At 57.4% G+C, this 14,262-nt stretch overlaps 7 protein-coding genes across 7 annotated transcripts; 4 read left to right on the plus strand and 3 right to left on the minus strand.

Annotated features, from left to right (window-relative positions):
- The first annotated feature begins 132 nt into the window (after positions 1-132).
- On the plus strand, positions 133-1,756 carry DL89DRAFT_270793 (Six-hairpin glycosidase). Its single transcript, XM_040888823.1, has 4 exons — positions 133-887; positions 946-1,040; positions 1,072-1,331; positions 1,415-1,756. Exons 1-4 carry the CDS (start codon positions 200-202, stop codon positions 1,701-1,703), a joined length of 1,332 nt encoding a protein of 443 aa, XP_040739732.1. The 5' UTR covers positions 133-199; the 3' UTR covers positions 1,704-1,756.
- Positions 1,757-1,776: 20 nt separating this feature from the next.
- On the minus strand, positions 1,777-2,803 carry DL89DRAFT_296049 (uncharacterized protein; the record flags this gene model as incomplete). The annotated part of the gene is made up of 4 exons (XM_040890710.1): positions 1,777-1,792; positions 1,849-2,562; positions 2,600-2,667; positions 2,753-2,803. 4 exons carry the CDS (start codon positions 2,801-2,803, stop codon positions 1,777-1,779), a joined length of 849 nt encoding a protein of 282 aa, XP_040739733.1.
- A 257-nt stretch (positions 2,804-3,060) lies between these two features.
- On the plus strand, positions 3,061-5,869 carry DL89DRAFT_270794 (actin-like ATPase domain-containing protein). The gene has a single exon (XM_040888824.1). It carries the CDS (start codon positions 3,120-3,122, stop codon positions 5,802-5,804), a length of 2,685 nt encoding a protein of 894 aa, XP_040739734.1. The 5' UTR covers positions 3,061-3,119; the 3' UTR covers positions 5,805-5,869.
- Positions 5,859-8,474, minus strand: DL89DRAFT_296051 (uncharacterized protein; the record flags this gene model as incomplete). The annotated part of the gene is made up of 3 exons (XM_040890711.1): positions 5,859-7,346; positions 7,425-7,556; positions 8,181-8,474. 3 exons carry the CDS (start codon positions 8,472-8,474, stop codon positions 5,859-5,861), a joined length of 1,914 nt encoding a protein of 637 aa, XP_040739735.1.
- Positions 8,475-9,049: 575 nt separating this feature from the next.
- DL89DRAFT_270795 (DEAD-domain-containing protein) lies at positions 9,050-10,934 on the plus strand. The gene has a single exon (XM_040888825.1). It carries the CDS (start codon positions 9,089-9,091, stop codon positions 10,886-10,888), a length of 1,800 nt encoding a protein of 599 aa, XP_040739736.1. The 5' UTR covers positions 9,050-9,088; the 3' UTR covers positions 10,889-10,934.
- Positions 10,935-11,115: 181 nt separating this feature from the next.
- DL89DRAFT_270797 (uncharacterized protein) lies at positions 11,116-12,764 on the plus strand. The gene has a single exon (XM_040888826.1). The coding sequence runs from the start codon at positions 11,125-11,127 to the stop codon at positions 12,391-12,393; it is 1,269 nt and encodes a 422-aa protein (XP_040739737.1). The 5' UTR covers positions 11,116-11,124; the 3' UTR covers positions 12,394-12,764.
- DL89DRAFT_227468 (uncharacterized protein) lies at positions 12,418-13,056 on the minus strand (the record flags this gene model as incomplete). The annotated part of the gene is made up of 1 exon (XM_040884858.1): positions 12,418-13,056. The coding sequence occupies one exon, from the start codon at positions 13,054-13,056 to the stop codon at positions 12,418-12,420; it is 639 nt and encodes a 212-aa protein (XP_040739738.1).
- Between the last annotated feature and the right edge of the window lie 1,206 nt (positions 13,057-14,262).

Raw genomic sequence — 14,262 nt, forward strand, 5'->3', positions numbered from 1 at the left:
GTGCATGTACGGACAAGGGGGGGGGTGGAGGATAGGAAAAGAAGCGATTCTGTGGCCCACACCGACAACTCTACGCTTATCGGCATATAAAAACAGGGGCCACCTCCTGAATCGCAATTGCCGAAACCACATCGACTACGCAATATCCTTCCTCTCAACCAAACTATTAATTCACAAGTTCGAAGCAGCCACCACACAAATGAAGTCGTCAATCTCCATCACCTCCATCCTTGCCATTGCGGCCTTCGTCGCTGGCACACCCGTCGACCACGGATCTCTCGCCAAACGCGCCGCAGCCCCGCCCTTCAACACAGCTCTGACAAACTGGGTCAACACCGAGACCACCTATGCCAAGAACGGCGTTCTGGCCAACATCTCACCATCTGGTGCTTCCGCAGGTTCTGTCCAGGCTGCCCCCTCAACCTCCAACCCGGACTACCGGTACCACTGGGTGCGCGATGCCGGAATCACCCTGCACGAGGTTTCTGGATGGCTGAATGCCACATCCGACTCGTCCGCAGCCGCTGTCTACAACAAAAAGCTGGCAGACTATGCGACATTCAGTCGCACAATCCAGACAGTCTCCAGTCCGTCCGGCCTGGGAACTGCCAAATTCTACATGGACGGTACCGCCTACACGGGGCCCTGGTGCAACCCGCAGCGCGATGGTGCCGCAATGCGTGCTGTGTCGCTGATCAGCTACGCACGGTACTTGAAGTCGCAGGGCAAGGACGTGACGCAGTACTACGACGGCAAGAGCCCGACCAACTCGGTCATCAAGGCTGATCTCGAGTACGTCGCCAATAACTGGAACGCGGATTCCCAGGGCTGCGACATCTGGGAGGAGGTCCGTGGCAACCACTTCTACACGCGCATGATCCAGCGCCGTGCCATGATCGAGGGCGCGCAGTTCGCCAACCAGATGGGCGACCCCGACGCCTGCAGCATGGTATAATACTCAGGCAACGGCTATCACCAATGGCATGGATGCGTTCTGGAGCGGCAGCATCATTCTCCCGACCATCAACTACAACGGCGGTGTGAGCAAGCCATCGAAACATCGACGCACAGGTGTTCCTGGCCGTCCTGCATGCCTCTCTTGAAGATGGATTCTACACTGTCGATTCGGATCGTGTGCTGGCCACGATTGTCCAGCACATTGCCAAGTTCAACTCAATGTATGCAATCAACACGGCCACAACGACGACCATTGCGTCAACCAGCGTGCCGGTGGGTCCGGCGCTCGGCCGCTACCCCGAAGATACATACAACGGGTATGAGTCGGGACAGCAGGGCAACCCGTGGACGCTGATCACCTCGGGCATGGCCGAGTGCCATTACAGGCTGATCTCAACATGGAGCAAGAGACGGCAAGATCGTGGTTACCCAGGCAGTAGCAAACTTCCTGAACCAGCTCACCTCTGCTGTACGGAATCACGTTCAGCAACTCGTACAGTGTTGGGAGCACATACGGCAGCGGGTCGGCAACATTTAATGAGATATTGGCCAACACCATGCTGGGTGGCGACCGCTACATGGCTCGCGTCGCCCGCCACACTGACGCGAACGGCAAGATGTGGGAGGAGTGGAACCTGAGCACCGGCTTCGGCCAGGGCGCCCCTGACCTGACTTGGTCGTACGGAGCCCATGTCTCTGCTGCCACAAGCCGTGCTGCTGCCTCCAAGATCGTGTACGGCGCTTAGACAGGAAATATGATAGTATGTTATGTTGCAATATATGAACAGTACCAAGGAATGCATGCAGTGGACTACTTTTCTAGCTCGCGGGTGATCTGGCTCAGACTGTTGTTGATAAACTCTCGGCTTTCCGGTGCAAAACAGATGGTACGGGAGCGGCGACGAAATGCGGTTGTTTCCGGTACCCATCCCGTCCCTGGGCTGCGACATGTATGTCTGCTCTGTCAGAGCCGGCTGCTCAGCAGCATAGGCAGCTGCTGGCGGAATAGAAATAGTGGTCCGTGGGCTGCTGTTGTCCGAGATCCGGCTGGCAAGCCCAGAGGGTGACTTGTAATGGCGAGAGTCTCCGGCCACAACATACTCGCTGTCACTCGGGTCCATCATGTCTCTGGCAAACCGCGAGCTATTGACAATCTCATCCAAGTACGCGTCGCCAGTAGTCGACAGGCGCCGGGCCCTTGTCGACATGCCATAGATCCGTGAGCCCCGCTTCTCCTTTTGCTGCGTGTAGTTTCCGCTGGCCGCCTGGTCGAGAGTTGAGAATTCGTCCGAATCCTTAGCAAACGACACCGAGCGCTCCTGGAAATACGTTGTCTGGCTGGCCGACCCATTTGACGACCTATTGAGCCCAGGCATGGCAGTTCCCAGCAACGGCGCGTCGTACTGCTCGTTGGTCATTCCACGACGGGTCCGGTGCGTGCGCTTACTGCTGCTTTCGTACATTTGCTTTCGCGCCCTCGCTAGCACCAGTGCTGACCAGTTGTAGAGCAGCCCGTGCTGCAGCGGGATGATGGACACCCAGGCCAGCACCAGGTACGCGACCCCAAGGGTCACTGTGTACACGCAGGCGATGATGTTGTACAGGCTGTTTGTGTACACGAATGCAGCCAAAGTACGTGTACAGCAGGCCGCGGCCGCCGTAGGTGAACAGGAAGCGCATTTGCGAGTTGAGAAAGCGCGGGGCCCGGACCTCCGACGCCAAGAGGAGCGAGGCTGAGCAGGCCCGTGTACGCCTGGTAGATTATCAGGTTAGTGGGCGATGTGTGGTCGATGACGTTCATGACGCTGACGCTGGCGATAGCTGCGCATGCCAGCATGTTCAGCATGTTGAAGAGCAACAGCAGGAGGTAGATATTGAGGTACGTTCGCATTGCCGGCAATAATAAATATATGGGGGGGGGGGAAAGCAGAGATGAAACAGGAAGCTGACCGAGTGTCTCGCTTTCATTTCCGGCTGGTCTGTGGAACCCGTAGAAGCGAGTGACAAAGCCCGTTACTATTTGCAACAGCTTGGACAAAAGTGGTGGCTTTTTTTTTCACATTGGGACCGGTAGTTGAAAAATCAAGCGTTAGGCATGGTTTCCTTTTTTGCTGTCTTTTTTGTTTTACTAATTCGCTACTCTTTCTTTTTTCCTTTCAATCATGTCTGGGCTCAACGGAAAGCACAAAAAATACTCGTGGCTGCCCGAGACCAACCCGTCGGCGCTCTCCGGCGACGCCAGCCCAGCGCAGTCGACGTCCAGCCGGCAGGAAAAGCCCGCTAAGGGCAAATCGACACGGGCCCGGTCCAAGGGCAATTCAGGCAATTCAGGCAAATCCAAACCCAGAGGCAAGGGCATCGACATGAGCGAGCCAGCCAGCAGCCTTGGCATAACAATGGTGTCCAGCGAGCCAGCAGCAGAAGACGATGCGTCGGGGCAGCTGGCAGCAATCACACCGCCAGTGTCGAAGCTCGGGCGGAAGCGGCCGCGCAAGGACAGCGTCGACGAGCTAGTGCGCTCGCGGTTCATGTCGAGCCATGCGCCACAGACCAGCAGCATGCCGCCAGCAAAGCCTAGCCGCACCAGCACGCCGCGGGGACGGAAAAAGGCTGTGGATCCAGGCACGCCTAGCATCACTGCCAGTGTCAGGGACGCATTGGCAAGCGAGCGCACAGTGAGCATCCGCGGCTCGCCGTCACAGCAGGGCACGGTGGCCATGAGCAATAACGCGTCGTCGGTGGGCCACGGCAAGCACAGATATCCGAGCTATTATCAGGGCATGCAGATATCGGGAAGCAGCACGCCTGGGAACGCGCACATGGCGATAGGCGACCTGGAGGGAAAGTACTCGTTCCCGGCGTTCCCGATGCTGAATCCGCGCAATGTATCGTCGACGTTCAGGCGCACAGACCGGGGTGTCGGCCCCGTGTTCCAGGACCGCGGGCTGGAGGTTACGACAGGAGAGAACGTCATCGTTATACACCCAGGGTCGAGGTGGCTCAGAGTCGGGCGGGCAAGCGACGCAGTGCCACGGGAACTGCCACATATAATTGCACGCAGGGCCCGTGCAACCAGTCCTGCACTGGCCAAGCCGACCGCAGGGAAAGACACAGCCAACTCGGAACAAGCCGAGGCAGTAAGTGGCGATGTCGAGGCTGAAGATAAGGAGGAGCCAGAAACGAAGGAACCCCCTGTTGCTGAGGAGTCAATTGTCGACGAGACTCTAACAATGCTGCGCAGTGTGCTCAAGGAGCACCAGCGCCAGTCGAAGCGCAAGGCACCGCCCAACGCATACTCGCAGGTGATGTCGTTCAACAAGCAGGCCACGCCCACAGTAATCCAGGACCACAACGACCCATTCAAAATCGAGTGGGTCCACGACGACGAAATTTCGGGAGACTATGTTGTCGGCGAGGCAGCGCTGCGGATTGCTGACACCAGCAAGTTCCTTGTGCGGCACCCAATGCGCAACGGCTGCTTCAACGTCGAGGACTACGCGACAATCGAAGAGGTGCTGGGCGACATTGAGACCATCTGGTGCCACGTTCTGGATACCGAGCTGGGGCTTAAGCGCCGCGACCTGTCCAACTACGGTGCAGTGCTGGTGATCCCTGACCTGTTCAGCCGCATCGAGGTGGCAGCCCTGTCGGACATGCTGCTGCGGAACATGGGCTTCCGGTCGCTTATCCTGCAGCAGAGCTCGACCCTGGTGACGTTCGGTGCCGGCTTCTCCTCTGCCTGCGTGGTGGATATTGGCGCGCAAAAGACCAGCATTGCATGCGTCGAAGACGGATACTGTCACCAGGAATCGCGCGTAAGCATCATGCACGGCGCTGACGACATCACCCGCTTCCTGTTTGATCTGTTCCAGCGCAGCTCATTCCCGTACCACGAAGCCAACCTCAACCGGCTCTACGACTGGACAATCCTGGCTGATCTGCGCGAGAAGCACAGCACGCTGAACCTCTCGGACGTCAACATCCGCATGACTGACTTTTTTGTGCGCGTGCCCGACAGGCCCACGCAAAAGTACAGCTTCAAGACCTACGATGAGATGTACCTGGCGCCGCTCTGCGTGTTCTATCCGTACATCTCAGACGCATACTACAAGATACCCGCATACGCCCGCTCGTTCCTCGGCGGTATCGGGCCCGCCGCCCAGATCGAGACAGGCTGGGGTCCGCCAATGTGCAGCCATATGACGCCCACGCAGTTTGGCATTCTGCCATCACGGCCAATTGAGATTGAGGCGCCGGTGACAGCCGATCAGTTTGCTGAGGCGGCCACCGCCCCGGCCACGGTGCCGGCCACCGAGCCCAGCACTCCCGAGCCCAGCGCTGCCCCGCCTGCCGGCTCCTCGGCCACGCCGGTGGTTGACAAGTCTCTGGTCAGCCATTTCAAGGACATGGCTGCCAGCGAGATAAAGACGCTGCCGCCAACGCCAGTCGTGCCCACAGTCACGTACGTGCCGGACCCCGACTCCCAGTACGCGCGCATGCCCCTGGACGCGGCCATCACACACAGCATCACCCATGTCGGATCTGTCGACCGGGCGCGCAAGCTGTACAACTCGATTGTGCTGGTGGGGGGAGGCGCCGCATTCACGCCGGGCTTTGGCGAAGTGCTGGCAAGCCGGCTCATGTACGTGCGGCCCGATTTCATGCAGTCCGTGGAGCGCGTCGATATCGTGTCGGCGCCGCGCGACCTCGACCCCAGAGTGCTGGCGTGGAAGGGGGCTGCTGTCCTTAGCCGCCTGGAGTGCGCAAGGGAGATGTGGGTCGATCGGACCGAGTGGATGGACTTTGGCACCAAGCTGCTGCGCGAACGGATGCTGTTCCCATGGTGATTATGTATGTCTTTTTTGCATGTTTCTTTTTCTTTCCTTTAAACAATGTTATATCTATCTCGATTCTTTTCGGACCAGCAGCTGGCCTCCGTCAGCATGCCAGCCCTGCAGCCATTTGATCTGGCTCTGGCCCTCGTCCACCAGCCGTGCAATCTGCGGATCATTCGTGGGTAGGTCACGGTAGAGCTCGAATGTGAACCGCGCGTTATGCTTGAGCTTGGCCCGCATCTCCGGTATCGGAAATCCACGCACTTGACGTAGTAGGCCACGATACAGCGACAGGCACTTTGCCCGGTTTGTTTGGACCGCTATAGACTTCACTGGCGGGAGCAGCAATGAAGAATCAGTCGAGGAGAGCGATCGCCGAACAGTCCGTGCATCTGCAATCCGCTTCATGTCCTCCATAGCCGTACACACCCAGTCAGCGATATCAGGAAACCGCACCAGCAGCTTGGGGACATCCTTTATCCCATCAACGCCAGCCAGCTTACAGATCTGATCGTAAATATACAGGACCGTATCCGGGCTGCATTTGTACACACACAGTCGCATAAACGCATGCCACTGGTGGTCAGTCAGCGACGCACCAGTCTGCATGATCCGGCCAACTAATGCAAATGCCCCGTTGACATCGCTTGTCTGGATGCAGTACCGCAGCACCATGGTTAGATCCGATGGCGATTCGGGCAGCTCATACTGCGCGTGGATTTGGTCATAGACGCTCAGGGCCTTTGGGAGTTGGTTGTCCGAGAGCAGCGCACGCATGATGAGGTTGAGCGTCACAGGGTCGCCTGAGCTAGCGTGCAGAGCGGTGGGCTGCGAGATGTTTTCATCGAGCAGCGAGAGTGCTGTGTGCGGATCTTTGGCGGAAAGGAGCGAGGACATAGCCATGTTGAGCAGATAGCTTGTACGGGCGTGCTCAGTACAGCTTTCAGCATCCACAACCGAAGGGGATCGCTGAGAGCTGGACAGGAGCCATTCAGAAGCCTCCCGCAAAACACTCATCACGCCAGCAACGTCACCAGAACGTACATACGCATACATTAGTATGCCCCATGTCACCTCGCTGACCAAGATACCGCTGCTCGATTCACTGCTTTGCAGCATGCAGAGCTCCTCAAAATATGCGCGCACCTGCTTTGGCTGCTTCAGTATCGCCCACGCATACATCAGCGAGTGGTATACCTTCGCTGGCCGCTTAATATTGCACCGCTTCATATCTGCCAGCAAAGAATCTGCGACCTGTGTTTTGCGCAGAAAGAACTCGCCCATCTGTGTCGGCTTGCTTTTCCGCGTCAGCCCGCAGATGATCGCCGTATAGTAATGCACCGATGCCGTAACCCCAGATCGCAGTGCAGTGCGCGTCAGAAACGTAATTGCGCGGATGTCATCGGTGCGTGCCAGACTGTCGGCCAGCACTGCGTAAATTGACTCGGTGGCTGTGAATTTACCCGTGGTGGTCCATGCGGTCCGAGACTCAGCGTCACGAAATACCATGAATGCCTGCTTGACCATATCGTGCGCTGATAGCGAGCGCATGAGCTTGTGTATCGCAGAGACCGATGGAGACTCAAGGCGAGGAGCTAGTTTAAAATGCACAGCGAGCGCACATTGCAACACCTTGTCGGTATCCCCGGGGCATTCTGGCGGTTCGATAGCGGCAAGGATCTGTGATATCGCTGCATGATGTGTTGAATGCAGGATCAGTGAGCTGGTGTCCTCCAGCATCACGTCGACGATCCTTTCTACCGCCTGCCAGTCGTCGCTATGTCTTGTGTGCCAGTATGTCAATAGCAGGTGGAATGTACGTTGGCATTTTAATGCTCTGGCCACAGTAAGCGCATTCTCCAGGCTCCCTTGTCGCACCAACGCACACATTACATCCCTGTGCAGATTTGGGTGCTGCTTTGCAATCTCCGTTCGCCTAAGGGATAAAGTGACCAGCGAATCCCGCGTTGCTCCCTGTGGGTGGCTCGGTAACGCGTACACCGATATTGCAAAGTTAGGCTGACCCGCCCGGAGCGCTGACCGAATCAACGACTCAACAGGCGCTAGGTCCGGCGTAACACCTCGCGCCATCAGTATCCTCATGGCTCTATCTGCCAGATCAATCCGAACCAATGGTGTGTTCGATCCCCGTAATGCCGCCACAGCATCCACACACGCAACGAGTTCTGCCGATATCCGCGACCTCGCAATCCCCGGCGATTTCCTCGCCTGCCGTAGCGCCAAACGCGCTGGTTTTGAAATGCACGCTCCTACCATCTTCGCTAACTTTGGCTGCGCGGCAGACTTGTATGCATATGCAGCGCATGACGAAAACACACAGTCCATAGCTGCCCTTTGCTGTGCGCTTAGATTATTATACATGTCGACCAGCCCGACGTCCTGGTCCGCCAGCAGCGCCGCAAAAAGCATGGTGCAGTCGTCCAAATCGCCGCGCATTTCTGTCTGCATTGTCGCATAGATTCCAGCCAAGATTCCATCGACCGAACACATCCGCTTGACCAGCATGAACTGCGTGAGTGGAGAGATCGTCGTTCCGTCTGCCTTCCAACCGCCATACGCGCGTTTGGACAGCTCAATTATATGTGTCATGTCGTCCCTGCGTATGCAATCCCAGATCGCATGCTCCACATCGCTGAACCTCATGCTGCTGTCGATCTGCATGTGCCGCCGTACAAGATTGATTTTGCCTGAGCTGTTTCGATCATGGACACCACCGTGTGGATCAGATGCTGTAGCCGCTAGGCCTGCTGAGGACACATAGTGTCTGGCAATCCGAAGCGCACACCAGTGCCCGGCTGCAGTTTTTGCTGCTGCTGCCGGCCCGCATGGAAACAAGACACCTGGCGGACACGGCAGTCGTCGTGGTAGCATATATCTGCAACTCTCCCAAAAACGGGGCTTCTATGTGTGAGGCGTTTGAATTAGACGGAAAATACTGCGCTGCCGGCTGCCCCTCCACACTCCTCAAGTGATAAACGGACTATGAATGCAAAAAGAAGAGAAATTCGGCGCGAATGGGAGCAGAGCCAGCAGTGCTTGCACAGCTTTGAGAGCCAGAATAGCAGCACCATTGCTATCTTTTCAGCCCAAAATGGATCTCTGGGAGTGCTGATCGGCGCAAGCGTGATTTGTTGATCTGGGTCTGAAGTTTTTTTTTTTTGTTCGCTGCAAATGCTCAGCTATACATTGACGCCTGCCTGGGACCTTGTTTCTCTCTGCTGCGACTCTCCAAACTCCCCGTTTCAATTTACTTTTTATTCCCACACATTGGCAGAATGGACGAGAAGCTACTGGACTCTAAGGCGACCTTTCTGTCGCTTGATCTGGATGACCGTCTGCTGCGTGCACTGGGCAACATGGGCTTAGTGCACCCGACCCTGGTGCAGGCCAAGGCGATTCCCCTGGCTCTCGCAGGCAAAGATATCCTGGCACGGGCCAAGACGGGCTCTGGAAAGACAGCAGCCTACTGCCTGCCGGTCCTGCACAAGATCCTGCAGGCCAAGGACGAGCTCAGTGTGAACAGCGAGGAGCGGAAGCGGACGCGTTCGTTGATCCTGGTGCCGACGCGCGAGCTGGCGGAGCAGGTGTCCAAGTATATTGCAGATCTGTCAAAGTTCTGCGGCAAGGACATTACAGCGGTGAACATTGCGACTAACGCCGCGCTACATATCCAGGCACCGCTGCTGGCGGAGTCGCCCGATGTCGTGGTCTCGACGCCAGCCAAGATCCTCAAGCACCTTGTTGCCAAGAGCACCAGCCTGGAGACCCTTGAGACGCTGGTGATTGACGAGGCCGATCTGGTGCTGTCGTTTGGCTATGAGGAGGATATCCGCGGGATCCTGGCGCACCTGCCAAAGATCTACCAGTCGATGCTGATGTCAGCCACACTCAATAAGGGCGTGGAGTCGCTGAAGAAACTGATTCTGACCAAGCCTGCGATTCTGCGCCTTGAGGACGACAAGGAGGAGTCGAGCAGCCTGGTGCAGTACGTTGTGAGGTGCACCGAGGAGGACAAGTTCCTGCTGGCCTACGTCATTCTGAAGCTGAAGCTGATTGCCGGCAAGTGCATTTTGTTTGTCAACGATATTGACCGGAGTTACCGTCTCAAGCTGTTCCTGGAGCAGTTCTCGATCCGGGCCTGCGTACTGAATTCGGAGCTGCCGTTGAACTCGCGCTACCACATTGTCGAGGAGTTTAACCGCGGAGTCTACGACTATATAATTGCTACAGACGAGAGTGACAAGATGGGCGAGGGCGATACAAAGGAGGACGAGGAAGAGGAGGAAGAAGAGGCTGTGGAGGAGACCGAGGCGGCCGAAGAAGCCAAGGGCGAGGAAGACGCCGAGGAGGAGAATACAAAGAAGAGCAAAAAGCTCAAGAGCAAAACTAAGAAGCGCAAGCGCGGGCAGGACAAGGAGTACGGCGTCTCGCGCGGCATCGACTTCAAGGGCGTGGCAGCAGTGATTAACTTTGACTTCCCGCTCTCAGCGCGCGCCTACACGCACCGTGTTGGGCGCACAGCGCGCGGCGGCAGGCGCGGCATGAGCCTGTCGTTTGTCACCAAGGAGGATGCGAAGCAGAAGACGGTGCAGGCCAACGAGGAGCCGGTGTTTGAGCGCGTGGCAGTGCAGCAGCGCAAGCAGGGCAGCGAGATCCTGCCATACAAATTCGACATGGCGCAGGTGGACGGGTTCCGGTACCGCGCCAACGACGCAATGCGCTCGGTGACGAAGACGTCGATCCGCGAGGCGCGCATCAAGGAGATCAAGCAGGAGATCCTGAACTCGGAGAAGCTCAAGGCGCATTTCGAAGACAAGCCGCGGGACCTGCAGTTTTTGCGGCACGACAAGGAGCTCCACCCGCAGCAGATCCAGCCGCATATGAGGCATATTCCGCAGTACCTGGTGCCCAAGATCGCTGGCGTGGCTCATGCGGATGGTGTGGCGACGACGCCCGAGGTCGGGTTTGTGCCGTTCAACAAGGACGCGAAGCGGAGGAAGGGCGGCCGGCGCGGCGGAAACAAAAAGTCAAAGAGCGGAGATCCACTCAAGAATCTGGGCAAGAAGCGGCGTTAGGTTTCTTTTTTTGCATTTAGAGTAGCCCATATATGGCAAGCTGCCACGTTTGTTGTTCAGGGGGTATGGTGAGTGCGTACATGGCATGGAAACCGTGCATGTTGATGCCGCGGTATGCCTGGATGCCAACCTCGCACCCACAAATGGGCATGTGGTTCTGAAGGGAACATTGGTGCAGATTGATATGTTGGATTATTGAACACCAATATCTAATTTCCTTTTTGCAATATTTGACAATGAAACGAGAGGCGTCGCACGACACGGATGGAGAACGTCCGAAGAAACGAGCGCATGTCAAAGACACGTCAGACACCATGTTGCCACCGCATGTTGACTATCAGATCCTCTCAACGCAGTACCCAGACCTCAAACAGTACCTAAGAGCGAACACCAACACAGGCAGGCTCAACGTGCTCGACTTCGGCAGCCCAGACGCCGTGCGGACACTGAACAAGGCGATGCTAAAAGTGTACTTTGACCTAGACATCCAGCTACCGGAAAACAGCCTATGCCCGTCGGTTCCCAACCGGTACGGCTACGTGAAATGGCTTGCAGACACGTTTACCGACGAGTTTGGCGATACAGAGGTAGTTGGCCTCGACATTGGCACTGGTGCATCCTGCATTTACCCATTGCTGGGCGCCCGCGCCATTAAAAACAGCAAGTTCATCGGGAGCGATATCAACCAGGAGTCGATAGAGGTCGCCAACGACAACATTAAGCGCAACTGCCTGCTGTCCCGGATCCAAACATACCTGAACACGGCCCGCACGCGCAAGATCCCGCTGGATGCAGCAGGTTTTCCGTACAAGACGCTCTCCTTCTGCATGTGCAATCCGCCGTTCTACGCCAACGAGAAAGAACGTACGAGGCTTGAGAACATGAAAGGCGAGGCGCCGATATTGTCCACCAGTGGCAAGGATGACGAGTTCTATACTGACGGCGGCGAACTCGCATTCGTCATAGGTTTGGTCGACGAAAGCCTTGTTTTCAGAAACAGAGTCCGCTGGTACACGACCATGGTCGGTAGAAAGTCAACGCTGGTGGAGCTCCGAAAAAGACTACGATCGGAGAAGGGTGTTGTTCGGATCAAGGAGCACAAGATCACACTGGGGAAGACCACACGGCAGTTCATTGCATGGTCGTTTGACCGGTCGCCGCTCCGGCAGCTCACGATACCGAGAAATTTGCAGAGCGCAATGCAATGGACTCTGGATACTTCAAAAGACCTTGGGATTAGTGTGCAGCTGGTAGGGGAGTTGCGAGTGGAGCTTTCGGCGACCCGCGTTACGTGGTCGCGAAAGGCACGACGCCAGGCAAAGCTCCAAGCAAGCAGCTCGGAGGATGTGCCAAGGGACCTGATCCTCGAGGCCACAGCAACAATGAACGAGGTGGATGGCAACTGGACACGTATCGACCTGCTTGCCAGCACCAGCCACGACCTGGCGTGCTTTGAAACGCTCTACACACACCTGCTTCGGCGGATATCTGAGCTATCACAATGAATAAAGGAATGGAAGAAAGGAAGTCTAATTTCTGCCAAAAATTCTGGTCAGAACCGACAGGTACGTCATGCTGATAGTGGAGGGGTCGTTCTGGTAAATGCTCATCAGGACGCCTGTGGCAGCCGAGAACAGAGCGACCTCGCCATGCCGCACATTCTTCCACCAGCGGCGCTTGACGCCGACATCCCAGCCGGACTCGAGGGCGCGCAGGAAACAGTACATGGCCAGCTCGATGCGGCGCGACGGAGCCTCGAGCAGCACCGCCAGGCCGCCGACCGACCCGGTGATGATGTACGACCAGTAGCTCTCGCGGCCGAGAACCGCGCGCATGCCGCACGAGAAATTGATGATGCCAACGATGAGCACAGCCAGAAACACCGAGCTGCGCACGCTGGATTTGATCAGGCTCAGGATCACCCCACGCGGGTCCTTGGCCAGGCGGTGGCGCTTGAACAGCAGCAGCACCGCAAGGTTGAGCGGCGTGTAGACGCGCATGGCCAGCGGGAAGACGTTGAAGAGGATGTACAGCATGCCCCTGGTGCAGCTCTCGGTCTGCGGGTGCAGGATGCCGCAGACGCCGAAGCCGTGCCGGATCTCGCTGCTGAGCGCCGGCAGCAGGACGTCGGCGTACTTTTCTGATGCAAAGTACTCCCGCGTGGTCATGCCGGCGGGGATCCGGCCGTGTAGGAGACTGCCGGGCTGTGTGGCCTGGCCCACGGTCCGGCTGATGCTCGTGAGCGCCAGATTGGCTGTGTCCGGGTAGAACCTTTCGTACCCGCTGGCACGCGTCAGGAACTTGACGTAGCCACGGGGCATGACTTCGGTTTCAAACAGAATGCACATGCCGATAACGCAGCACGACGCCGACATCAGCGCCGTGGACGAGTACTTGCGGATCCAGCCGACGATCCGCTCGATAGTCTCGGCATGACGGGCCTGGCGTTTCGCCTCCTTGCTGTTGTCTGCGGTGTCGGGCGACCACCGCACGTTCTGCTTATCTCGGCTGGGCCCGGGGCCCGCCTGCGACATATGCAGGCCTTTCAGGTGCTTATGCTGGACATCCCCGGCAATCATGCTGCCGGCCGAATACGACCGCCGCACTGACTGGCGCAGGGTGCGGTCGTCCTTGAGCTTCTGCTGCTTGCTTGTCCACCGGTCAAACACCCACATACACCCGTACTGGAGCGCCCGCGAGACCATATACAAAGTCACTGCCGTGCGCCTGGACCGGCTGCGATCAAGCTTAATCGAGATAAGCCCGGCCAGCATCCCGGCCACCAGTGCATTCGTATAGTCGCTGCTGTGGGCGCCGCGCCAGCGCCTGAGCGTGCACAGAAAGCCCTTGTAGGCGCCGATCAGGACCGACAGGAACGTGGCAAAGCTGGCCGTGTCCCGGTTGAACGCGCGCAGGAGAACCCTGGGATTGCGGAACAGCCGCAGTGTCAGAATATGCGGCGCCACTGCCAGCCCGTATTTGACCACGTAGCCAACCAGGAACGCCTTCAAGAAACCGCGCACTGCGTTCTGCCTACATGTCGTGCCCTCATGCAGGCATACGGCCTCCTCGCGCTGCCGCTTCTTCGACTCAATGGCCATGCGCCGCAGGTCGGTGCTGCTATGTAGGCGCTCCAGCTGCTGGTGGAACCGCCGGAACCCAGCCACCACCGACTCTTTCTCCTTGTCGGTCAGCGCATAGCTGGTTATGCGCGCTATCGTCTCGATAAACGTGTTGAGGAGAACCGAGGTACTGTCTGCTGCGTCCGCCATGACATAAGGAATACAAAAAAGAAGAAAAACTGCTGAGAACACCTGAGGAGGAGAAGTGAGTGTCAATCGCGGGGCAGTCGGAGGCCAGCTTTGGTCCTTCAC

The sequence above is a fragment of the Linderina pennispora genome (genome assembly GCF_002104995.1).
Source record: "Linderina pennispora strain ATCC 12442 chromosome Unknown DL89scaffold_24, whole genome shotgun sequence".
Lineage (NCBI taxonomy): Eukaryota > Fungi > Kickxellomycota > Kickxellomycetes > Kickxellales > Kickxellaceae > Linderina > Linderina pennispora.

Coding starts and splice junctions, on each gene's coding strand:
- DL89DRAFT_270793 (XM_040888823.1), top strand. CDS start 200: ATGAAGTCGTCAATCTCCATCACCTCCATCCTTGCCATTGCGGCCTTC. Junction 888..945: donor CACGCGCATGATCCAGCGCC/GTGCCATGATCG, acceptor CGACGCCTGCAG/CATGGTATAATACTCAGGCA. Junction 1,041..1,071: donor CCATCAACTACAACGGCGGT/GTGAGCAAGCCA, acceptor ATCGACGCACAG/GTGTTCCTGGCCGTCCTGCA.
- DL89DRAFT_270794 (XM_040888824.1), top strand. CDS start 3,120: ATGTCTGGGCTCAACGGAAAGCACAAAAAATACTCGTGGCTGCCCGAG.
- DL89DRAFT_270795 (XM_040888825.1), top strand. CDS start 9,089: ATGGACGAGAAGCTACTGGACTCTAAGGCGACCTTTCTGTCGCTTGAT.
- DL89DRAFT_270797 (XM_040888826.1), top strand. CDS start 11,125: ATGAAACGAGAGGCGTCGCACGACACGGATGGAGAACGTCCGAAGAAA.